A 26,129-nucleotide genomic window follows, 5' to 3' on the forward strand; every position below is an offset into this window, starting at 1 on the left:
ACGACACTTGTGACTGCTCTTGAAAGGTTTGAGTATTCTAAGTTTTATGCTGCCAAATCTTTTTAGTCTTTGTGGAATTTACAAGGTAGAACGAAGCTTGATGGTAATTAGAAGGTGTTAATTTGTTCAATGTGAATTTCTGGCCTCCTGTTTGGTGTTTGCAAACTTTCTTTATACACAACCTAGGTCCAGCGGCTGGTGTTTTGTTTTTTGAATGGAAAGGGTTAAGTAACCAATGTTTTTAGGCAAGGCAGCTTTGAAGGATGCAGTTTTATACTGCACTTTTTGGCAGGTTTTATAGCACTTTTGGGCTATAGGTGAAGGGCTTATTATGTGGTTATGTTAGGCATGGTATGCTAGCCTTTACCCAAGTCTATCCTAAACAATTGCCAAGTGCTATTATCTTCTCTTTTACAAGGTTGCAATTTTGGACTTGATGTAGTCTTGGAGTAAAAACAGGGAGTAAAATGTGTGTTGGTGTGGAACATGCCATCTTAAGACCATACTTATGGGCTTGGTTGGTTTGTTGTATTGTAAGCAGAGTAGGTATGCCTTAGTAGCAACTATCTGTTGAAGGTAATTACTTTTGGGTTTTTTGTATATGGGTTGGGACATCCCTTAAGTGTTTCCTTTTTTAATTCATTTAATTTTTTTCTGATAAAAAATGAAAAGACGACATTAGAAACATTTTTAGTGTGTCAAAATTGTCAACCATTTTTAGAAATAAATCACACATACCGTTAGGATAACAAGAGGCACTACAAGAATATGACGTAAACCTTAAAAAGGTTGAAGGATATTGATGAAATCAAGAGATGTTAGGGAAGAAAATGCTTATGGAAGCATGTCCTGAGGTGAATCAAATTCGTAACTCACCAAAAACCCATGAAAAAGAAGCACATTTTTTAAAAGAAATTAAAAAATGGATCGAGACTTGGAAATGGAAAATAAGATTTTATCATTGTGATGAATCCTAAAGGATAAGTTTAGGAAGATTCGCCACTTAAGAAAGCTTCATAATGCTATTAGAAGTAGTGATATTATGCAGTTTTGTTGCATAATGCTGCTATAAAAACCAGTGTTAGTGTAGAAGCATTGACTCAAATATTTTTTAGTTATGTTTGCCGCTTTTGGATTGTTACTTAGGTAGTGAGCTTTGGTACTTGTATAAGGGTTGACACACTCATAAAGTGCCCATTTAATTTATTTATTTTTTGCTAATAAAAAAAACTTAAGAAGGCTTCTCAAGATAAGAACCAAAACAAGAGTAGAGAATTCTCAAGACTTTTAAAATGAACTCACAAGGAAAATTTCATTCAATCATAAAAAGTGATTTTACGAGAGGGGTTGACTTGCTTTTATAATTTGCATGCTACGATTTTGAAGAGGAAAAAAACACCTCTCAAATGTTTAGAAACATTAAAAAATTCATATGTAAACATAAAACTACTTAAGTTTTTGTAGCCGACCAACGAACCTCCGTTTGGATTTAGCATTTTCATAAAAAGATCTCTTTCCAACTCATTACCCTATTCACCCTCTATTGACAACATCAGTGACTCTTAATAGGAGGTATGGTTTCTCCAATAGCATTTACATCTCTCAAGTTTGTTTTGAATTCATATTCTTCTTCGATTATTACTTGTACATGTCTTCATTAATCTTCATATATTGATTCATTGTAGCTCCAATTGGTACTTTCACACAAAAGCAGATATATTTGATTTCTTCCATGTTTCAATTTCTTTTTTGTCAATAAACACCACCATCCCCATTGTTGTCATGATCTTTTGAAAACACTCCTCACTTCACAAAGATATTGGGATACTCCTACATTTTACCCATATCTCCTTATTCCTATGGATGCAAATTTTCCTGACTAAGGTATGATTGTTTCAAATTGTTTGAAATCATTCTTGGTTATTTTCTATGATGCCCTTTAAGTTTGATCCCTCTTCTCCCGTAAGTAATACGTATTTATCCTTTAAGTTTTGAATCTTTATACAACATAGACATTTGATGATGAAAATGTTCTTTAATTCCTCTATGAGTAAATGCACTATTCCGATCAAACTTATTATACTCGATCTTAAATTTCGGTCCCTTCCATTAGGTGTGTTGGTCTTCGTTGTTTTTATTACCTTGCAAGGATTGAGCATAGGTACGATTTTTTTTTATCATCTACACTTTGGTGGTCCTTTGGTTTACTAGTTAATGATGTTGAAATTCATAATAATTTTTTTGGTAGATTCCTGATCTTTGTACCATGGGTGATTCATGTGATTTTCATATTTCTAATTCAAGAACAAATGCCTCACACACTTCATAAAATCTAACAAAACTGAAACTATTACCATTTATGTTGAATCTTTATAATATAAATACATCTTTAACATTTCTCTAATATTGAAATATTCTTCTTATTTTCAATCTCACATTTAATAAGAAAATGTGAAAAAAGAACGTTCTTGGTTCATGATTTAGTGAACTTTTTCAAACTGTGCACATGTTAGACAAATTTACGTAATAGGTGTAATTTCAGTGGGTTGTTATGGAAATACGTAAAAAAATTATTTTGAATATATGTAAGGCGTGCCAACAAGGCATGACTTCTCCACACTCAAATCGTGTAAAGTTGAAACAACTTTGCTTCGATGAGGATGAAGTCGTTTGAGGGTGAGACGACTTTGGTTACATATTAAATTTGTGTTGGGTTAAGACAACTTTAATTAATATTTAAGTGAAGTCATGAGATAAAAATGACTTTAGTGCACTGAATTAATAAAAAAAATGTGGTACCATCACATGACTTCAATTCAAACAAAATTACATGGAATTCGTGGAAGGTACCAATGACTTTTTAATTTCTAGACCACATGTTCCAAGATGTCTTACCCACTTAGTGTTATTCAATGTACAAACGATATGCAAAGTTTAATAAATCTTTGTGTTATGTTACTAATAAATGAGGAAGGAAGTAGCATTTTAAGTGTTAATTGTTAATAACGTGGTAATTTAAGTTTTTAATTTTTTTAACTAATTGAATTGAAATAAGAATTATAATTGAATAGAATTGAATATAATTAAAATCGTGTAAATGAATAGAATTTAATTTGATTTTAGTTTTCGATAAGTCAACCATTAACATTCTTGTGCTTTGAACGCTTTCATCAATGACTTGAAATAGTTAACAATTTCATTATTTTTCAACAAAAAATATCCAATGTGAATGCACAGATGCTTGAGACTGTTGGTGGTGTTCAGATAATTTATTCCCTCTTGACAAAGTCGTTGGTATCTTCCACAAATTTCATATAATTATCCAAACTATGAATGAAATGTATTTTTAACCCATATATTTAACTTGTTTATGTAATGCTTGTACAATATCACCATCGGCTTACGAAATTATGAGCATACTTTTTCACGATATTAAAATAAGTTTTAATTCTAAAAATAGCGTTATTCTTCCTCCCAACGAAAAACAGAAAAGTAAGCGTGTTTAATTATTGATTTTTTCCTATTCATGGTTAATAATAAGCGGAACCGCGCGATATGAACATTCTAGAACAATCCTAGGTTTGGACAATAGTTTTACGTAATAATTTAGTTTAGACCATTCTAGAATAACTTTTATTTTTCATTCAAACTCATTTTTTATGTACAACAATATTTATAATATTTTGACATGACACAAATAAGGATTTTTTTTTTTTACTTTCTCTTTTAAAATTGATTGTTTAATCTTGCATAAATGTATATTATTTTCCAAATTTACGTTTTGTTAGTTTTTGTTGAATACCGAGGGAACTGTGTGGAAGAAGAAAACATGATAACTTACCACAGAAATCTTACATAAAAATATGTTTCTTCAATTTTGAAACGGATAAAGAGAGAAATAAAAGGTTTATCAAAATGATGTCTGTTTTTGAAAGATTTGATACGACATTCTCTGTTAAGGAGCATGTTGAGGTTAATCTTCTGCAAATTAAGTTCTCGGTTGATCATGAATAATTACTTATGCATAGGCTTTTCATTATAGTTTATCAATAACACTACTCAGACAATAAAGATAAAGAGAAAACAGAAACCAGAGATAGATTTGTATATGTATGATACGATGGTGGATATGTCGGGTGAGTTCCAATAAATTTGCCTGGTTATATATGCAGAATGGCACTATATATTGTTACAAGCAGAAGGAAAAACCAGGGTGCAATTAAAACAAAACTATAACCATAAAGACTTGGGTTCCACTTTCTTTCATTCACATCACCGAATCCGGCATATAGTTATGGCAACTAAAAAATACTCAATGGACCTCTAAGCTTGATAACCATGTGACATGAGCAATGGATATATATGTTCATAAAAATATATTATATAGTAGGTAGGCACTGCATTTGAGAACGACTAAACAACACAACGCCATTAAATAGTGCTGCGAACTACCATGCATACACCACGTGAATATGAAGAAACTGGTCATGATATAACACTTTTTAACAATTTAGTTAATACAATCAATGAGTAAACTGGTTCATGGTAAAACCAGACTTTGAACTCTTTTATCAAAGAAAAAATACACCTTAATTACGTTATATTACTGCTACTATATATATATATACTAAACTAAACCAGCTAACAGAATATATATATATATATATATATATATATATATATATATGTAGAGATACTAAATAGTTTATTTTTTTCTAGGAAGTAGAACAAATGTTTGGCATTATTCATATTCATGCCAGCACAGTAACATGACTAGGCATCTTTTGAGGATGTAGAACCTGCCTCTGTATTCTTTCAACGTGGCGGAGAATCTCCTTCCAAAGCTAGAACGTTGGTGACTTTTCTCAATTGTTGTTGAGATGCAGTGAGCCATTTGTTGCCTCAAAAGGGGTCTCAAATCTCACCTCTTTACCTCTGCTGGCTAGATACTGTGGTTGTGTTGGTGCTTGCTTGCGACACTGGTATGTTCTGCAGGTTTTTATAGAGATCTCGTTGAAACACGTTGGGATTTTTGGAAATAGTGTGAAGCAAATAAGCCACAGAACTAGAAGACCCCACAGGTCTACTCAGTGACAGAGCATAGAAAATACAGTGATATAATCTGTGTTTGAGAGGAAATGAAGTGTTATGATTATTATGAAATGAATTTGAAAAAGTGACGTAACAGGTTTAGAGAGGGAAATAATGGGGTAAGAAAGAGAAGTGTTATAAGGAGTGCTGCAAAGGACTAGGATGAGGTGTAAGGTGTAGGATTTTGGAGGCATGACCAAACGAAAAGTTACCCTACACTTGGCACAGTGTTGGAGTTGAATTTGGAAAGAAGCTGTGAAGGTTTGAATGGAAATATTCAGCGCCAGCTTCTTTCAAAGTTGCTTCCCAGCTACTATGTCTCACTCTTCTCCATGGCCCAACAAGTGACACGTTTCTATTATACCTTGCACAATATACATTAGAGTCAATATTAGCGTTTAGAGAAAACGTATTACATCACTTCTGTCTTTTCATTTTCTTTTTTGTTTTTTCACTACGTTTGGTTGTTAAAAGTTTGATTTTTTTTATCATTTTGTTTTCTCTTATTGAAAGTTTGCAAATCAAGTTAATTATGGGAAAAAAACACAAAATAATCACAAATCAATTGCAGAAAATAAACAATACAAGATTTCGGTCATCAACTGCAACTTACATCCACGTAGGCAACTATTAGGTTTTTATTTTGTCTATTGCATACCAATTATAAGTATAATGATCTTTTTAAATAGAAATATAAAAGGAACACGATGATTAAGTTCATCCATTAAACATGATATTTAGTCAATCCAACTCAATTGGTCATGATTTCATACCAACCGTTAATATAAGAAAGAAATATAAAATATAAGTTAAGAGCGTTATAATTAAAAAGTGAAAATAATGCTAGAGAACAAATTTCTTAAGTTAAACATATCTCGTATATATATGGCTCATGTTTAATCATTTTAAGTTCTTGTAGCTATTCTTCGAAGGTATTCATTGCTCATTTGTGTTGCGAAAATAATGTCTTTTTAATTTTGTTATCAGCACAATTTGAATTTGAAGGGATATGGTAAGACATTAACATGTAATAGACTGAGAATCCAATATTTAAACTATTTTTTATAGGGTGTAGTGATGTTAAGTTTTGTGAGGACAGATTTTTTTAATAATAAATAAAACATTTTATTTATTTTATTATTTGGTGAGAAAAAAAAAAGTTCTTGTAGTTAGTTCTCTTTCTACTCTTAAATGGGATATACAGAACACAAATATGATTTTTGGAAATTTATGAATAAGAGTTAATTTATAGAAAAAATGATGAATTTGCAGTAATGTTATATTCATAACAAATTCATACAAGCAATTAGGTATAATCTAGTTCCTACATTTATTAGTTATAGAAAATTGATTTGTTTGTAATAGCTCCTTTTCGTAACAATTGCCGAACAACTCTTTTAAATAATAGAAAATATTATATTTAAATAATAGTAATAAGTATAAATAAAATAATAACATATATAATTGTATATAGTAGGTATGCAAAATGGTAATAAGAAGTCAAAATATCATTATTTTAGTTTTATTTATATAGAGAGAATGTCGTGACTCACCAAAGTACTATATTATTAACTCTATGTCTCTCCCATGTCCCCTCTAAATATTATAAAAAGAAAAGAAAAAAACATATAGTATTTTTATTAGTAAAGAATTGTATTAAAAAAACATATACTCATAAGTTAAAATTGGATATGGTATATCCTAAATCTCTACATGTTTACTTCACCACTCAATACTCTAAGATTTAAGTCCCAATCTACAATATTGTATTCCAATCTACAATATTGTATTCACTGATTAATTTTGGTAAAAAAAAATTGAAGTTGTAAGGGTTTAATTTTTTTGAAATTTGCTTGGAAATTTAATTTCAATTGTAACATATCTAATATTATTTTATATATAAAATTTTATTAGACTCAAAACTAAAATTTTAGGTTCAATTTCAATGTTATTATTTGTTAAAGAGTAATAACAATAAAGGGAACAAATTGATTAGCAGGAATAGTGCTATTCTCTTCCTATATGCATTATTTTCAGAGTCTTTTTCTGATTTTGCATATATAACTCCATTGCTGGAAGAAATAGATTGAGCAAGGGAGATGCTTACTGGTGCAAACCTTGCTAGTTGTTTGTTGTATCATTTTTTGTAATTGTTATTCTGTTTGAGACATTGGACAGGAAAATAATGCATATAGGAAGAGATCATTTTGTTCTTTGGATGTATGGAGGTTTTGAAATACCTTGTTTTTGGAATGTAAAATAGACTAGGTGTGAGTTGGAATCTATTGAAATGGAGGCGTCTAGTCTTTTATTTTATTTTATATAAATGAGTTAGAACATCCCTAAAATGCTTCATTTTATTTAATTAATTTTTTGTTGATAAAAAAAACAAAAGAAAGACAAAATAATTGAAATAATGATCATTAAAAGTTGACTCGAGTGCTTTCGTACGTCTCACGATATTTCCACGCCCGATTCTCAGTGTCCTCGTTCGTGCCTATCTCTAGATCCAATACCTAAAATCACAAGGACAAAAGGCGTCCTAGATGTCGTTTGCATTCCAACGCTCAAGTCAGTCTTAGGGCTAGGAAACACCAAAACTCTTATGCCTAAAGCTTTGTGTAACTGTGTGTTAAGCGACGCAAAATGAATAGCGTACCTTACTAAGTTTGTTACTTCCCTTTATATAGCCTAGGGTTTTCACTGTTTCCAGTTTCCCAAAATAGGCTTTCTGCCGCGTCGTCGTTACCCACTCTTAGGTCAACCTAGTGTGTGGGGTTTCCTAACTGGAGTGCAACCTCTGATGGGATGACCACCTGGATGTTTCCTCGTGCACCTGATCTCTGGGGTCATCCATCCTGGGAGCGCCCTAGTTGTTCACGTGCCATGCATGCAACTCACCCCTGGAACGTGACCCTCACAGGTCGTATCTTTTCCAATGGCTCTTTACTTGTGTTATGCCTGAACGCGTCATCCACACCACACGCATGGACCCTCGTGACCTAGGCTTCTCCCTAACTGATAATTGGTGTGTGTGGTCTGGGGTCCACCTTTTATGGCCCAGTTCTACTATTTGAGTCACCGATGTTCGATCTCTCATCGTCCTCACTATACTACCGAGGACACATCAGTACATCCTGGTGATCATCGCATGACCACTTCTTTGGCTCCTTGGTTCACGTGCCTTGCGAGACACTGGCCCACGCCGCTCGTGGGACCCGACTTACGTGGCTCCATCATTACTAGTGGTCAACAACGTCCGAGGACTGGTCGGTACAATAACAATCATGACAAATGAGACAACAAAATGAGAATCAAAAGAATGAATAATGTTCTTACTCAGGCTTAGTAAGTTTCTTCCTTGATTGTCGTTGTTGTGTTAATTTTGTGATGAACTACTTCGAAAGGTTATATTGTACGACTTGAGTTCGAGGGGATGTAGGTGTTGCTATTGTGATGATATTGTTTTAGCACGATTCGTTCAATTTTTATTTTTTTTATTAGCAAAAAAATAATATATAATAGAGGTATTTAAGAGATACCTCAACCCGTATACATGGAACAATGAGCATTAGGCTTCCTAAGCAAAGCAACTTCCTCCACACCCTAAGACCCAAAAAAAAAGATGATTGCCCCTCCTAAACCTTAAAGAACCATTGTCTCCCTACCCTCCCTCTCAACTTATAAACCTTTATCCTTTATTATTCTTAATAGATCTCATACATATTAGTGATTCGAGACACCAATCTGAGTAGGATGGCAAGTATACCAATAGCACAATAGCAAGTAGTAAGTAATTATCATTCCCCCAGAGGACTTTTGCAATACAGGGCAATAATTGCAATTGATAACTAAATTAGACAACAAAATATTTTCATTAATTATGTTGATGCGCAAGAAATTAAAACTATACAAATATAGTTAAAACTCTTTTTGGGATTTTATCAAACACTTAGAATGAGGAATAGATTAGAAATTATATGGTATGTTATTGTTAGGGTTAAACTTCACCAAACCTCACTCTCATGCATCTAACCACTCAACTTCTTTCTAATTTAATGTTAAAGTCAACCCACAAGTATACTCAAACCTTAATTCCTTAGTAGGATGAGCCTAAGTTCTCTATTAAAAGGTCAATTCCTTAAGTACTTAATAAGCAAATTTGTTTTCATGCAAGGGTTTAAGACAACTAATGGGTCAAGTTTCATTCCTAGACACAAGTTTCATTAGGTATTTTGATTTAGTTAATACCCAATGAACCAAATATCAAGTTATTGATTATCAAACCACAAGAAGCATTAAGCATAGAAACAAAATATTAACATTGAATGGAAAGACATATATCAATATAAATAATACCAATTACATAAGAGTTTGGTTGGTTACATCTAATCCCAACAACATGTGTTTAGCTTTTCATTGTCATTAAGAGTCCAAAAAGCAAAGATAAACTATGGAGGAGAAATGGAAACTAAAGAGAAGAGAGGAGATCTCCAAAGGAACCCTAACAGCAATCCAGGTCTTCAAAAATGCCTTTTTTATTCTCCAAACCCCCAAAACCGCACTTCCCTCGCAGAAGAATAAAGAAATAACCCTTAGGTGTCATGTTAGCAAAGTCACACCCAATGCAGGACATTACACATTGGGTGCAACCACTAGAAGATGCTCTCAATCAAGTTGGCGCTCAATGCAAATTTCGCTAGGCAAAATCACAACTCGTAGCTCTCTATCCTACTGGCGCTCAGCTCAAGTGAAGTGATTTTTGGTGTGGAGCATCAGTGGAGGATGACGCTCAATGCAAATCTCTTTGTGCTTAGCCTCTCTTAACCTGGGACCAATTTTCCTCTCTGACTCCATGGTGCCCAACTCGAGTAATGTGATGCGCTCAATGTAGGTGATCTTTTGAAAATTAAACCTTTGACCTTTCATTTTCTCTTCCACACGAGTTGTTCAATTGTTAGACAAAAATAATGGGGATTAGTGGTATAATTAGGTGATAGTAATCAAAATCCAATTACTTACGAAAAGATATCAAAAGTGGGACTAAGTAAGTCAACTATTGAAGAAGGTTTGATTATGTTAATACAAAAATTGACTAAAATAAAGGTGAAAATAAACATTATTACTTATTCGAAAGGTTACACTTGTATGTCTTGGATCCGAGAGGGTAGGAGCATACCTACAAAAAGTAGTCCAACACTCAAGTTAGTTCGGATATATTTATGAGTAATAAATGTTATTCAATATACCATTTAGTACCAATTGATAATAAAAAATGTTAATATATTTTAAGAATGATATATATGAAGGTCAATTGTATATGTAAATGAGTAATTAATTTACATAGATTTGATATTTTTGTCTAAACAATTAAATGACATATTAAAAACTAAAAAAAAAAAACTAATTTTAGAAACTCAAGAACCAAGTTTAAGGATGGAAAAATGTCTGGGTCCACAAATATCCGCAAGACAAAATCTACAATGGATCAAAATGAGTAGATTTATTAAGAAATAAAGTAAAAGATGTGGGTCTACTTCCTTTCATTTCCTCTTCTAAAATAGTGTGAAAAAGGCTCAAAAGACGATTTGACATTCAACAAATAATATGATTGGAAGACAAGCATAGCTGAATGAGGAAGACATTATTTATATATATATATATATAACTATTTTTTTAAAGGTGTTTTATATCATTGATTTTCTTTATGCATTTATTTATATAATTTTTGTTTTGGTAATTATTGTATATTTATAAAATTTAAAATGTTTTTTTTTAAATTATTATTACACATATTTACGGTATCAAATAATTGATAGTTAGTTTAGAAACAAATATTTTACCTGTTACATAATTACGATTTAAAATGCGGATGATAAATATTAAAATATTTTTAATATTTAATTCAATTTATTTTTTAATATAAGAATATTTTAATTATTTTATATGATATTAATTAAATTTTTCATATTTATCTCAATTCAAAAATATCATGCGTTCAGCTAAAATGTTGGATTTTATAATTTATTACTCTTTCTAAAATTGAATTTTTATAAACTCTTTTCTTTTGAAAGATATTTAAATTGCGTAATTTTTTTTACTTATAAAATTATATTCACCCTTTTCAAAATTGATATATACTTCACTAAATTTATTTTAATTTAAACAAAGTGATTTAGAGAGTATTTGTATTAGTTTATTCCTACCCTGATTGCTTTAATTAGCTTATAATTTTATAACCCGTGGTTTATTATTTTCTTCGTAGTGTTATATTTCGATACAATTTTACTTTATTTTTTTTCATGAGGGTTAAAAAAAGTTATCTTCTTGCTTTTGTAAAAAAATTGATTTAACTACATTTTAATATCTGAAGTATAGCAAGTCCGTCACAAACTTCAATGATATGCATTACGTTTTACACTAAAATAATTATTAAATAAAAATTAATTTTAAAAATAAAAATAATTAATTTTTATATTAAATATTATTTTATAAATTAAAATATTATTAATATCTAAACCTTATTTTTTAATTATTTAATTAAAAATTAAAGTGTAACTTCTAATTTTAAAATCTAAACTAATTAATAACTAATTCAAATTTAATTAATATAATAATTAATTATTTTTATTTTTTAAAAGTTTATATTAAATATTATAAATGCCTGAGTTTCAATTGTACAACTTATTCCAAATATAAAAATCATGTTATTTTAGTTTATTATTTGATACACTAACATAAATAAATATAGTTAACATGAATGAAATATAAAATAAAATATATATTGTAATGAGTCAGTCTCAACTTCGATAATTGATTGATTGCACGAGTTAAAGAACATCTTAAGACATGTAATAAATAATGGTAACAATAGTTACAACAGTGTTAAATGAGTCTTAATTTATATCCTGAAATCTACGAGAATATTTTCGACAAACCAACTAAAACAGATTAACTAAAAGATGTACATCCCAAGTGATAAGAGATCATGGTGCATGTCAGATAATAATTGATGTACGACCTAGCAGGGTCATGACCCATAAACCAATGTTATAAGTAGAGTCGTCTGTAGAGGAGTAAGGTACGTTTTTACCATTTACCATAATACATTTTTGACAAAAATATTTACTTGAGCGTCGGAGTGTCTTGCAGGTCACCCTCGACTGAGCGTAAGCATTTAAGGAAGGAGTCTTGAAGGAAACAAATTAAAGATTATCGACACGTCAACTATTATACGTCCAGTCACATGTACTATCTAGACCCTTTTACCTATACAAATACATATATTATTGTTAAATTTAGGCTATTCAATTGGTATAATTGAAATTTAAAGAAATAAAATTTTATATTTACGATATTTGAGTCGTAATTAAAATATTAAAATTAATAACACACTCTTGCAATATTTATAAGACTATATTCCTAAAATAAGAAAAAAAAATATAGTTTAGCTTATCTTTTTCTAAGCTGTATCTTTTACATAGAAATCATAACTTAACCAAGAGTAAGGGTTACAAATATATATAAAATTATAATTATTCAAAAAGACATTGTTTTTAAAATAAAAATTATATATAAAATATATGAATATGTACTTTTATGTTAATTTACGTTTGTAGGTAGAATTGTTTTATAAGCCATATATATTAGTTTGAAAATAATATACATTTCTTTACATTAACTTAATTTATTAACCGTATTCCATAATTCAATAAAAATGTATGTAAAATGGCAATATATTAATAAAACGTCGAATAATAACAAAAGCTGGAATAGCTCAGTTGGTTAGAGCGTGTGGCTGTTAACCACAAGGTCGGAGGTTCAAGCCCTCCTTCTAGCGATTTTGTTTTCTTTTCTTTTCTTTCATTTTAAAATATTTTGGTATTTTGTTTTCTTTTCTTTTCTTTCATTTTAAAATATTTTGGTTTGTACCATTTTGAATGGGTTGATGATGATGATGAACAATGAGGGAGTCAAAAAGTTTTATTTGAATGATTAATTTGAAAGAAGAATAAAGGATGATAATTGTTTGTTTTTTTATATCCAAAATACCTTTACATGTATTGTATTATAAGATAAAAAGATTTATTTAGTCAAGATGGTTTTTTTGTATCATGTAATTAATTATGTTAAGTACATAATATTTTTATATTTATTTCTACATAATTAATCATGTAAATTAATAAATGAGGACAATTTGAAAAATAAGTAAAATAAATTTGATTTTGATAATTTTTCATAATCATTTGTATATATTTAAACATAATTAAAAATTATAGGTAAACTTATAAATATGACTTATCGATCATAAGTTAAGTTCAACATAAATTCTCGTAGATTCAAGAGTTTGAATAAGAATAAACGAGTTTAACTGAAATTTCACCTTTTACATAAAATGATATGATTAATTTTATTTGACATTTTTCATTTTTTGAATGTGTCACAATAGGACTTTTACTTTTACAAAGTAGTAGAGCATCACCATATGAACCATGTTTCAAAGTACAACACCACATCACACAATATAATATTTTTATTAATCTCATTTTATCTCTAGTATATGGTCATTGTATTGTATCACATTTCACCTTCCTCCCAAATCACATTACATTTGTCTTTGGACATTGTGTCAATGAGATTACTTTATGCAAAAGTTACCTCTTCATTCTCTTTTCCTTTTGATTTTGTTCTTCTTTGTAGGAGTTATCCATCCTTCATTATACTTTATATCTTTTTTTATCTATTTCCTTTTTTTTTCTTTCTAGTGTATTAGAATTCTCTTAATAAATACTTGTTGTCTCAACTCTATTTTATATTTTTATTTATATTTTAGTTCCCACAATAAAGACTTTATTATTATAATTTTTATTTATAGTTTTTGTAATATTTAGTTTAATTTGAACTTATATTGTGAAGAAGTTAAGTGTGGACTTGAGAGCCTCACATTGAGTGGATGGAGATAAGTGAGATGAATAATATGTAAGACGAATAGATCTAACGTGGAGTCAAGACTTATATGATGTACTTGTATAAACAAAGTAAGCCTAGATAGTACTTGAAATTGGTTGTACAATTACTAATGTGTCGATTGTTTAGTCGCTCTCTTACTCTTCACTCTAAGTCTCCTTCCTTAATTGCTACTACTCGATTGAGGTTGATTTGAAAAAGAAAGATACTCCGACAATCAAGTAAGTACTCAGTATACTGAAGAAGATTTTTTTATAGTGTTTAATCATAAGCATCTATTGTAATGGGTTAAATATATCATATATCAGTGTTATCTGAATTTGGTGGGATGTGTCCCGTGTTTTCAGGGAGTTCTTGCAACTACCTTAACTGTTATTTATTGTAGCTGCTTTAAATGTGTCTTCAATTGGTCGGTTGGTCACCGAGGTCCAGTGACATGACTCGTCCGGTGCCGACTGGTACATATGAATTAACTAGTTAATCACTAATTCTGAATCTCCCCATTTACACAATGATTCTCTCTAGTATATCCGTACGAAGAATCCAACAATTGATGTCGTCTATGAAAACAGGAGAAAGAAAGTCAAGAAGAGCAATGTACCAAGTTTGAAATTGATACATTTTCTTGATGAGAAAAACTTTGAATTATAGAGGATCAAGATGGAAGTTATCTATATACAACAAGGATGTGCTAATGCAATTAAAAATAAGACAAACATGTCAACACATTTGCCTCAAAAGGAGAAGACTGAAATGGTCAATATAGTTAAAAACACCACAATTTTATGTCTTAGAGATAAGACATTCAAGAAAGTCATGAATATGAGAATTGTTATGTCCATGTGAATGAGATTCAAATTATTGTATATGACAAAACCTTTAATATAGAGTCTTTTGAAACAATAATTTTTTTTTATACAAAATGATAAAATAAAAAATGTTAGTAAAGTAAATTAAAATAAAAGTAAAAAATAAAAAAATATTTTACTTCTTTTAAAAGTCTTGCTTAAGACGTCTAAGCATTTTGAAGACACGTTTACTATACTTAATATTTTTTTCATAACATATTGACTTTAACATGAACATCGAAAAATCTTTCATAAATACATTGACCTCTGTTATCATTAATAGCTCAATACACACAAATAAAAATCAACCTTGTCTTATAAATTCCTTTTGAAGAAAACAATTTCCAATAAATAAAGAGCCACGTTATTATATTCTAAATCTCCTAATTTGAACGTGAAAGTCTTGAGACCAGCATGGAACAACAATTTATTACTTTTGTAAATAATGTTATCCAACGGGACAATTACAAAAAAGTTTTTCAAAGCGTTATTAATTTTTCCTTCTTGTTTGCGGAAAAGTACAGAAACGAAAAAAAAATGAAATAACATTTTTTTGAAATCTCTTGTAATTTCTCCTCAATTTAGTTTTAAATATATATATATATATAAAAGTATATTTAATAATCTTATACCATTTAAAATTTAAAATAAGAATAATTTAAATACATTTTTTTTAATCCCTCTAAGAATAAAACTATGATAGTATTTCTAATTTTAAAGTAATAATATTTTAAACATAATAATTGACCTGTTTTCTTAACAGACTTAAGAATAATAATAATTATTAAACAATAGTTATCAATAAAATTATAATAAATTATATAAAAATAATTTACTTCCTATTTATCATCAAAATTATATGATAAAAACACTTTCTGTCTTTTATCATGATTACTTATTAAGAATACTTTATTACAAATAGTAGAACTAAAAAATTGTTAATAAATATAATAATAAAAATGAAAATGGTAAAAAATGTATATATAAAAAAGGAATTGCAAAAATAATTCCTAGTATTAAATATTATAAACATTCTTTTGTTTGGTCGGTTTTGATTTTTTTTTTCACGTGATCTTTCCACCTTAAAAAGAAAATCAAATAAAATGTTATCTTATACTTTTTTTTTCTTTCCTATTTTATGTTATAATTAATCATTAATGGTTGGATTTTTAAAGGTTATTGTTTTTTTTCCTTTGAATTTTTTTATACTACGCCTACTTTCCTGGACAGGCCTATTTTAGTAGTGGATGTTTCTTCTTGGACCTCCATATTGTTCTTTTGTCACTGTCATTAAAAAAAATTTATTTTTTATTCTTTGTATGTCAGCTTCCTATTTCGAATTACATAATTTTGAAAGTTAATCTTAAATTCGGAAATAGTTATTTATGTAATTCAAAATATATTTTAAAAAAATAATATTCTAAATTATATATTTTGAAAGTTTGAATTTGATAGTAGCTTCCGGATTATATAATCTGGATATGTATTTGAAAAAAAGCTTATGGATTACATAATCCGAAATCTAATCTCATTGGAAAAAACTTTTGGATTATGTAATCCGAAAATTAATCATGCATCTAAAAAAAGGCTTCTAGATTATATAATCCGAAAGCTAATTACAACTTTGGAAAAAGACTTCCAAATTACATAATCCTGAATATTAGAGATATACATTTTTGGAATACCAAATATTTATGGAAGTCAGATAAGAATACATGGAGGTGCAGAAAGAAGCATTCTTAGTAGTGTCACCAGATCGGGCTAGTTAGTTGGCCATGCTCTCTTTGAATTGAAAGTGTTTGGGCTATAATTGTGATAACAATTAATTTCAAGAAAATTAAAACAATGATTTTAAGAAGAGTGATGTCATAAAGAAAATTAGATTATTTAGAAATTATATTTAAAAAAAAAGTTTGTAAAAAGGGAAAATATTTATGAAACTGTAGCAAATTTTAACACTGTTATCAGATTACAAAAATTCAATGATAGTTTTGTTACTTTTCTACTAATTAGCTTCAAAGTTATAATTACCATAATTTCTGATTAGTTTACATACAGTATTACTTTTAATAAAACTAATATTTATACTGTACAATATACAAACTAAAATACTAGTTACTTTTATTACTGTTATTATATTTAACTCCATTTTGGGCCGTCTATTTATCCAAAAGATAATTTATTTTATAATCTTATAAAAATTAGAAATTTAAACCCTAAATTAACTATTATGCTCACACTCTATATTATTTATCACTTTCATATTTATTCATTATCTTTTATAAATTAAATTTATTAAATTAAAATCAAGAATTGATTGGGTTAACTAGAATTGAATGGGTCAACTAGATGATGGTGAACTCAGCTCAATGGTTGGTTTCTTAGGTGCTCTCAATTTGATTCTTCAAATTCATATTGTTTTTTTAATTGTCATTAAATTAATCCTTTAGTATTCTTTTTCACCACTAAAGTTTTCAATGATTTTTTCCTCGAGTGTACCAAAACAAGATTTTTGTCATCAAATTACTACTTAAAAAATTTAATTTCTCACCAGACTAGTTTCTCAGAACTTCTCTTTGCTTTCAATTAGTCCTCTATCAAGATTAACATGGTGTTTATCTCAAAACAATTAATAAAGTGATATTCCAAATTTCTTTCAATTATTTAATTTGTCTCCAAATTATTTTTGAAGATTTTCCCTTACCATGTCAACAAATATGCAAGGATACCACTTTGCGGGATGACAATAATGTGATTTGGACAATAAAATATTCATTATATTAGAGTTTATATTATGCTAAACACTTAAGCTTAAAAAAAACTCCAAAACAAGCTAAAATATATATTATAAAAATAAATAATTAAGTATATAAATATTTTATAAGTCGGTGTAATAGTTATTTTATAGATTGATTTTAATTAGTCATTTAAAATCTATTCTAAAGAGTTTGTTGAATTTATTAGACCTTAATAAATTCTCACACTATAATAATATATATATATATATATATATATTTATTCAAGTTGACTTCTTTAGTTTAACTCAAAAATAGATCTCATATGAACTTTTGTGTTATTGAATTACTAATAGTTGATGTTTGGAGTGAAAGAGAAGGGGTGAGGAACCTTTTGAATTTGGTGGGAAGAAGGAGAGGATGGAGGGGTTTATGCTTGAATCGTTTTGTGAATTTTGCTAAAGATATGAAAAGATACCTAAAAGAGAGGAATGTTAAGTTCACGAATAAAATAAATATTGAAATTGGGAGTTTCTTTTTACAATATTAAATTAATTTATAATATATAAATGAGTTAAATCATTCTTACAAACTAAATTTTGTAAGAATAAGTTAAGTTTAAATTTATTTTTAATTGATGAGAGTGTATTTGATGCTAATGTCTCTACTATATTTAATTCCTCTATCGTAAAGTGTAAGACTAAATATGCAAGGGTGTAAGAACAAAAATAATTATTATCATTTCACCTCAATAATAGGGTGTTTGTTCAAATGTACTGGATGCAGAAAGCAAAAGCCTGAAAATTACTGAATGAATAAACATTTCAAAATATAGTTTTGGGTCAAATTACTAGGGCCGCAAATTTGCATCTTTCTCCGTTTTTGATCAATGGGTCCAATTTCTAAGAGGGACTATTTTATCCTAAGTTTTTTCTTCCTGCACCCTACAATTTCTTGACACACCCTCATTATTTTTAAAATGATATTTTACTCTTCTTTAAACTTACTTTTGGAATACTGCTTTGGAAATTTTACAAAACAGTATTTTCAGAACTTCTGGAATGAAATTTTCACAGTAGGATTTTTGGAAATCATGAAAGATTTGCATTGTTTTCATAGAGACGCATGAAATGTGTTATCGAAAGAGTTTTTTTCGCAACACGTTTTCTTTTCCTTTGTATTTCTTTACAACGTTTTTCCTCTATTCTTCTTTTATGATCACGATAACAAACAGTAGTAGTGGTGACAACAACGATATAGTGTAGTGAGAAAAGGTATTTTAGTCTTCTTATTAAAAGTGGAGTTTAGTTAATAATGATGGGTGCGGGAAGCAAAAGCCTTACCCAATTAACAATAAGGTTTTTAGTTTTTTAGATCCACAATAAAGTTAATCTATTCTGCTGATCATAAGTATTTTCCAAACTTAAAATAGAGTCAAATGTTAATAAAAATAAGTTAGCGTATTGAAAGATTAATATATATATATATTTATTGTTTTTGTACATGTGTTATTTAGTAAAATATTATTGAGAATATATATATTTTAAAAATTGAAATTACTTAAATGGTAGTCATCTTATATATTGAGAATTAAATATTAACATTTCTCGAGTAAGTGTGTTTTTATTAAAATAAAAAATAAATACTAAGTTATACTAAATTAACTTTCGAAAATAAATTCTATCAAAATTTATAAATTGAACCTTGTTTAGTACCATGTGAATTTGAATAATGAAAGTTTATGACTAGTTTCGCCTCTATCTCCTGACATGTATGTATCTTGATTTTGATGTGAAAGAAAATGGTTTCAAAAATTTATTTAGGCCTTTTGTTTTCAACTAATACAATCCATTTTAATGTTGGTGTCATTAAACATACAAATAAGAAATATCAAGTAATTTTCTTTTCCATTTTAATTTCGCTGACACCCCAACTGCTTGAAGTTGATATTATTAAGAATGATAGAAGCTGGAAACCCACTTAATAAATTTATGATTTTTTCTTTAAAAAAGATAGATAAAAACAAGCACAACACCAAAATCAACAAATTTCTTATTTTTTTTCCTATGTAAACTATATGTTTATATATCAATTTATACACAACTCTTTACTTTTATGCTAAAAATTTATTTAGGTACAAAAAATAACACGAGTTCGTGTAATAATTCAACCAGATCTTTATATTTTAAAATAATTTTAAGAAAAGAAAATAAGAGGTGCAGAAAATCCATGAAGAAATAAGAGGGCGGTTAAATTGTGGAATTTTCTTCTTCTAGGTTTTGTTGGAGGATTAAGAGATTAAAATTATTTTAATTATATTGTATATTAAGATTTTTTTTAATGAATTGGAGTATCTAGTACTTCTATTAATTTTATTTTTTATTGTTGATTAAATAAATAAATAAGAGGAGCAGATATTAAATAAATATAAAAGTCATGGAAACAATTTATGGGTTCGTAGAAATTTGGTGATAGTTCATTATAAAAGGAGCATGTGTTGTGATATGCAGAAAGGCAAAAGAATTATCAGAAAAGTTGAGAAGCATGGGAGAAGAGGTGAAAAGCAAGGATGAAGAAGAAACATGGATGGTGGAAAGCAAAGAATGGTATCTGCTATCTTATGCTCCACACGGTGTTCCAACCACCGATCATCTCAAACTCCGAACTGTGTGTTTCTCACTATCACCTCAGTCAATTCCCCATGGCCATCTTGCCATTGAAACATTGCTTTTCTCCATAGATCCATATCTACGTTCCAGATTCACTGGCAACTTAGATGGTCTTTATTTTCCTCAGTTTCAGCTGAATCAGGTATACACATATGCTACACACACATGTAATCATGGTAATAACCATGAATTCTGAAAAACATTTTAACATACTATTTTTTCAAAGTGTAGTTTGTCTCTATTATTAAGTCAAAATCACATCACATTTACTAGATAACAGATGAGCTCGTTACAGAGAATATGAGGTTGTTTTTCTTTAAAAAAACTATTATGAAAAATCAAGATAATGTTACTTACTATTTTGTATATTAATGCCAACTATAATGGGTCAACTCTCTATTTTATGAATCCAACATAGTTAATATGTAGTTTAAAACTATTAATCCGGCTTGATCTACCATATATTAATATATTAAATGGGTTTATCTACCTAAATTTTTTAAATAAAAATTAAAAATATATTTTTTACACTTTTGTGTATTTTATAAAAAATACATAATATATTAAAATTAAGATTTCACTATCAAGAATTAAAAAAATTCATAAAATATATAATTTATAATGAATTAAAAATGTCAAACTAAATTACTTCTCTTGTAAATTAAAAGTTTTGTAATTTTAGTATGGCTTTTGTCCATCAATACTAAATTTTAAAAGTTTTCGTAATATATTACATATAAAAAATTAAAGTTTTAATTTTCTTAGATGCATTGATTTATTAACCCAATCTTAAGGTGAATTGAGTTTTTTTTTTATCTATTATAAAATATTTTCACTTTTGGTCTAACCTAAATTTATGGTGGATCGAGTTAATAACAGGATTCAAATCTGTCCAGCCGGGTCTAATATTTTCACCTAATTCTTAAATATTTTATACATGTGAAATTATTTAAAGAAAAGAGAAACTAAATAATAATAATAAATGTAGAAATTAATCGGTTTATGTTAATTATAATTGTTAATTCCGATAATTTTAGAGACTAATATAATGATTATCTTAGACACTGTTATAAAATATGTATAAAAAAACAGTTAATGACAGTAGAAGACTAACCAATCTTAAATTTTGAAATAGTTTAATGTTCAAATAAATGGGATTTTATTTATAACATGGGAATGCTTCAGGTGGTGACAATATTTGGGATTGGAAGAGTTAAAGTATCAAATGACAGTAGATATAAAGAGGGAGATCTTATTATGAGTGCAAGTCTTCTTGTTGCTGAGTATTGCATCATTCCCAGCAGAGAGATTTTCGGAAAAATTGATCCTGCAAGTGGGATTTCATTGCCGGATTATCTAAGCTCTCTTGGTGGGTCAATTTGCCTTCTATCTCTCCACATTTTCTATCTACTTTACGTTAGTGATATATATAAGGAGTTGTATTGCAGGAATACCTGGGTTTGCTGCATGGTTGGGGATAGAGGTGGTGGGAGACCCCAAACCTGGCTCAAATGTTCTTATATCGGCAGCTTCTGGTGGCGTGGGAATGATCGCTGGTCAATTGGCTAAGATCAGAGGTTGTAGGGTCATCGGAAGCACGGGATCTGATGAAAAAGTAACACTTTTATATCCTTGATCAAGTAAAAGTGTTGGTGTCAACTCATATACCTTTCTTATTATTCTTCCATGGCTAACCTAATTACTGCTGTTTTGAAATATGATGAATGGTTTCTCAGCTGAGGCTAATTAAAGAGGAGTTTGGGTATGATGATGGATTCAACTACAACAAGGAAACAGACCTTGATGCCGTTCTAACCAAGTAATGGACCCTCTCCACCAATTTCCACCAATATTTTTTTAATAAGCCAAATTTTATTGAAACAGGAAGTTAATATAAGGTGTACCCTAGTTGCTTACCAAATATTACGAGAATTCATGCTTTGCATAATAAGCATACTCTTTTTTTTATCAGCACATAATAATAAGCATATAATGTTGCATATAACAAGCAGCACAAAGCTTAAGCACACCTTCTGCCAGAGATTAGTGCTTTGATGCTTTCTTTTGATGTTAGGTAGTGTTTATGATATTGTTGATCGACCAAACCCCACAACATTTCATCATGCATCCAAAGCCTCTCTACTCACAAGAATTATTGCAGCAAAATTATTATATGAAAACCAGAAAAATCACTGGTAAACTTATATTTGCCAATCCTGCACCTACTGTAAGCTTTATCATTTGCAAAACCTTTAATTTAAGTTTGTTTTGGACCAAATTCTTCCTAAGAGCTTTCGGAAGAGAAGAAATATTAAAGTAATTTCTCAATAAGTTAAAATTAAGTTAATTTTTCTAAATTTTTATTGTGATTTATGTATAATGAAAAATCAATTTAATACTATTTTTTGTTATCTTTTTAGGGAAAATCTTATGAAAAATATATAAAAGTCTTTTAGTAGTAGTCTCATCTCTCGTACAGAGGTAGTTTTCCAATCAAAATAAGTATATTGAGTTAGATTTATCTTTGAAATTAATTGGCTTAAGTGAAATTTCTAACAGAAACCTATTCAGAAATTAATTGAGGTAAGCAAAATTATTCAACAAATTTACATGCCACACTTCAAAAGTTCATTTTATTTTATTTTGCCTCTTTAATTTTGGAGGCTTCATTTGAATTCAACTCATTTTTTGAATTTAGATGGATTTTTTGAGTTGAAAGTTTGGAAAGTTAGTTTTAATTAATTCTTTATTGATAAAAAAACTTAAAAAATTCACATAAGAGATGGGACTTCTCTACATAGTTGTTTGAAATTTTCTCTATGTAGCTTCTATATTATGGCTAAACTGAACACAGTTTTGGGATCATAATCCACTGTGCATATGAATATCTACTGTTGCTCCCTGAAAACCATGATAACAGTTTTACATGGTGCAAAATTTCTTGAATATCCTGACATTATTTCTAAAAGTAGCTGCATTTTTGGCTCTTTACATACACCTGAATGAAGCAAACCACACAGCAACATGCAGCAATTAGGACATGTTTCAATTGTAAGTTAGGAAAAATGATTACAGTTGACAACTTGCAAAATTGCAGGTTGTTTCCTAATGGTATTGATTTTTACCTTGACAACGTTGGTGGGAAGATGCTTGAATCTGTACTGAATCACGTGAACAAGTATGCCAGGATACCACTTTGTGGGATGATATCTCAATATAACCAGGTGAAAATATTCGACAATGTCTTGTGTGTTACTGAATCGTGAGAATAGCTAAACAAATCAAATGTCTTGAAAGAATTCAGAATACCAATGTGGATTACTTTTATATTTATGTTATACAATTAAAAAAATATCATTCAGAAACTAATTATTTTTTATTTTTAAAATTAGTTTGTATTCAATGATATTTTTTTTAATACTTTAACAGATTGAAAAATCACTTAAAATTAAAACAAAATCTCCTTTTTAAATCACAATACGATCTTAATTTTTATTTATTTTTGTTGAGGTTTCATTTTTCACAAAGATAAATTAAAAATAAAGATATTTTTTACTAGTGCAAATAATTAGAGAATATCTATGATTCATCCTAGTAAGATTTAATCATTATTTCGGGATTTATTGGCTTAAAGCTTCACCAGTAGTTTGTTGGATGTGACTTTTTAAAATCAAGAAGGTATACTTTTAAAAGATGAAGTTCACATCCCTATTTAAGTATTTATCATAACTCAAATGTATAATGATTAGAGAAAAAAAATAATTAATTATTATATTTATTAAATTAGAAACTATTTTAGAAATTATTTTTTATTGTTAAATAATTTTTAATTTAATATTTAATTAATTATCAAGATTTTTTTCTCAAATTTAAAATATAAATAATTAATAATTAAGTCGTTAGTAGTTAATTATATATCAATTCAAAAACTATTTAATAATAATAAAAATTAATTTAAAAAAATAAAAAATTAATTATTAAAATAATTTTAATTTAATTAATATAATAATTAATTATTTTTTATTTATAAAATTAATTTTTATTTCATCTTCTTATAGTAAATCCGTGTACTTTATCTTTTAAAATAAGTAATTTCTGACGGGTTAATTTTATGAATGTATATTTTAAATTTTAAAAGTTGAACCAGGAAACAGGGAGTCTTTTTAATATATTTTTCGTCGGCAAAAGTCTAGTTGTTCAAATTTCCATTCTCACTTATTTAAACTGAAGAATCATATGCAATTTTTCAAAAGAATTTTGTAGACCATTGGAATTGTGTCGGACTAAGTTAACTGGGTCCGAAATAGGATTAAATATATTTTTTATTATATATTATAACAAAATTATTTTTTTGTTTTTATTTAAATTTTAGACTTTTGACTATTTGTAGTTGTTGAAATGATATTTTTTTTAATAAACAAATTTTTATAATTGATTTATTCGAATAGTTTATCTACTACGTAAGAGTTCTAAAATTTAAACTGTGAATTTTTTTTTAAAGTATTGAGATAAAAAAATATTTAATCTCACAACATATAATTGGCTGAATTCGCTATTATAGATCAATATATTACTACAAGAAAATTATGAAATAGAAATTAATTTTAGAAAAAAATAATAATTAGTTGTTATAGTGACTAAATTAGAGATATTTTAGAGATTAAATAAATTTTTGGTTTCTAAATTAGTTTTTATTATTGTTAAATGGTTTCTAAATTAGTATCTAATTAGCAACCAAGGTTTTTGGTAGCAAAAATCTTAGTTGCTAATTAAATACTAATTTAAAAACCATTTAACAATAATAGAAACTAATTTAGAACCATTTTTTTTTTAATTTTTAAAATGGTTTTTAATTTAGTTACTATTGCAACTAATTATTTTGATCTCTAAAAATTTGTTTTTATTTGATAATTTTTTTTAGTGTATCAGTGTTATGTCTTTAACTGGGTAGATCTTCTTGGTGAATTGCATGTTAAAGGTTCGAGTATATTGGAGTGTAAGAATATTTATAGAGTTTGATTATATGGTTGTTGGTGAAGGTTTGGACAGAAAGAGACGGTGTGAGAAATCTTTTGAATATGGTGGGCAAGGAAGTAAGAATGGAAGGTTTTCTGCTGAAAACGCATTTCAATCGTTTCGGAGACTTTGCAAAAGAGATGGAGGTACACATAAAAGAAGGAAGGGTTAAGTCCAAGATTAAAATAAACACTGGGATTGAGACCTTTCTCGATAGCTTGAACTCCTTATTTTCTGCCTCTAATATTGGAAAAGTACTTATTCAAGTTAAGGCTTAATGTTTCTTCTAGATATGCTTCATCTTTAAATAAATGAGACATTTCATGAATGTCCCAACTCTTTTACATTAATGGTTTATTTGGATTGGGAAGTGGAAAATTGAGAATGTGGAAGAGTGAAAGTGTGAAGATTTGAGAAGAAAGTGTGAAGAAAGTTGAGAGTGTTTGGATCAAAGTATCTTAGAGCGGATGTATGAGAAAAATTGATTGAAACATGAGAGTGATTTGATGGTTGTAAAGATATTTGAATTATTTTTAATTGTGTAAATGATAAGATTACAAATTTACCCTTGTGTATAAAAAAAGAAATAAATAATAATTAATTTTGTGCACAGTTTAGTTAATTAAAATAATTTAAAATTTCAGTTATAAATAAAAGAATAAAATAATGTAGAATTCAAATAAATAAATAAATAAAATATAAAATTTAAGTATAATTATATTATTTTTTAATTTATTTTAATTTTGTTAGTTAAATTAATGTATTTATATAATTTTATTATTCTTTAAATTATATATATATAT

At 28.2% G+C, this 26,129-nt stretch overlaps 1 protein-coding gene and 1 non-coding gene across 3 annotated transcripts; both read left to right on the plus strand.

Moving 5' to 3' along the window:
* The first annotated feature begins 12,857 nt into the window (after positions 1–12,857).
* Positions 12,858–12,931, plus strand: TRNAN-GUU (transfer RNA asparagine (anticodon GUU)). Its single transcript has one exon. It is a non-coding gene; the product is annotated as a tRNA-Asn (tRNA).
* Positions 12,932–20,152: 7,221 nt separating this feature from the next.
* On the plus strand, positions 20,153–25,890 carry LOC137834514 (2-alkenal reductase (NADP(+)-dependent)). Of its 2 annotated transcripts, none has more exons than XM_068642543.2 (6): positions 20,153–20,452; positions 21,496–21,679; positions 21,759–21,925; positions 22,047–22,129; positions 23,408–23,534; positions 25,350–25,890. In XM_068642543.2, exons 1-6 carry the CDS (start codon positions 20,186–20,188, stop codon positions 25,602–25,604), a joined length of 1,083 nt encoding a protein of 360 aa, XP_068498644.1. In that variant the 5' UTR covers positions 20,153–20,185; the 3' UTR covers positions 25,605–25,890. The 2 variants fall into 2 exon arrangements, with proteins under 2 accessions (XP_068498644.1, XP_068498645.1); XM_068642544.2 differs by having other exon boundaries at positions 21,792–21,925; positions 25,350–25,739.
* Positions 25,891–26,129: the final 239 nt, after the last annotated feature.

The sequence above is a fragment of the Phaseolus vulgaris genome, chromosome 5 (genome assembly GCF_051622355.1).
Source record: "Phaseolus vulgaris cultivar YP4 chromosome 5, ASM5162235v1, whole genome shotgun sequence".
NCBI lineage: Eukaryota > Viridiplantae > Streptophyta > Magnoliopsida > Fabales > Fabaceae > Phaseolus > Phaseolus vulgaris.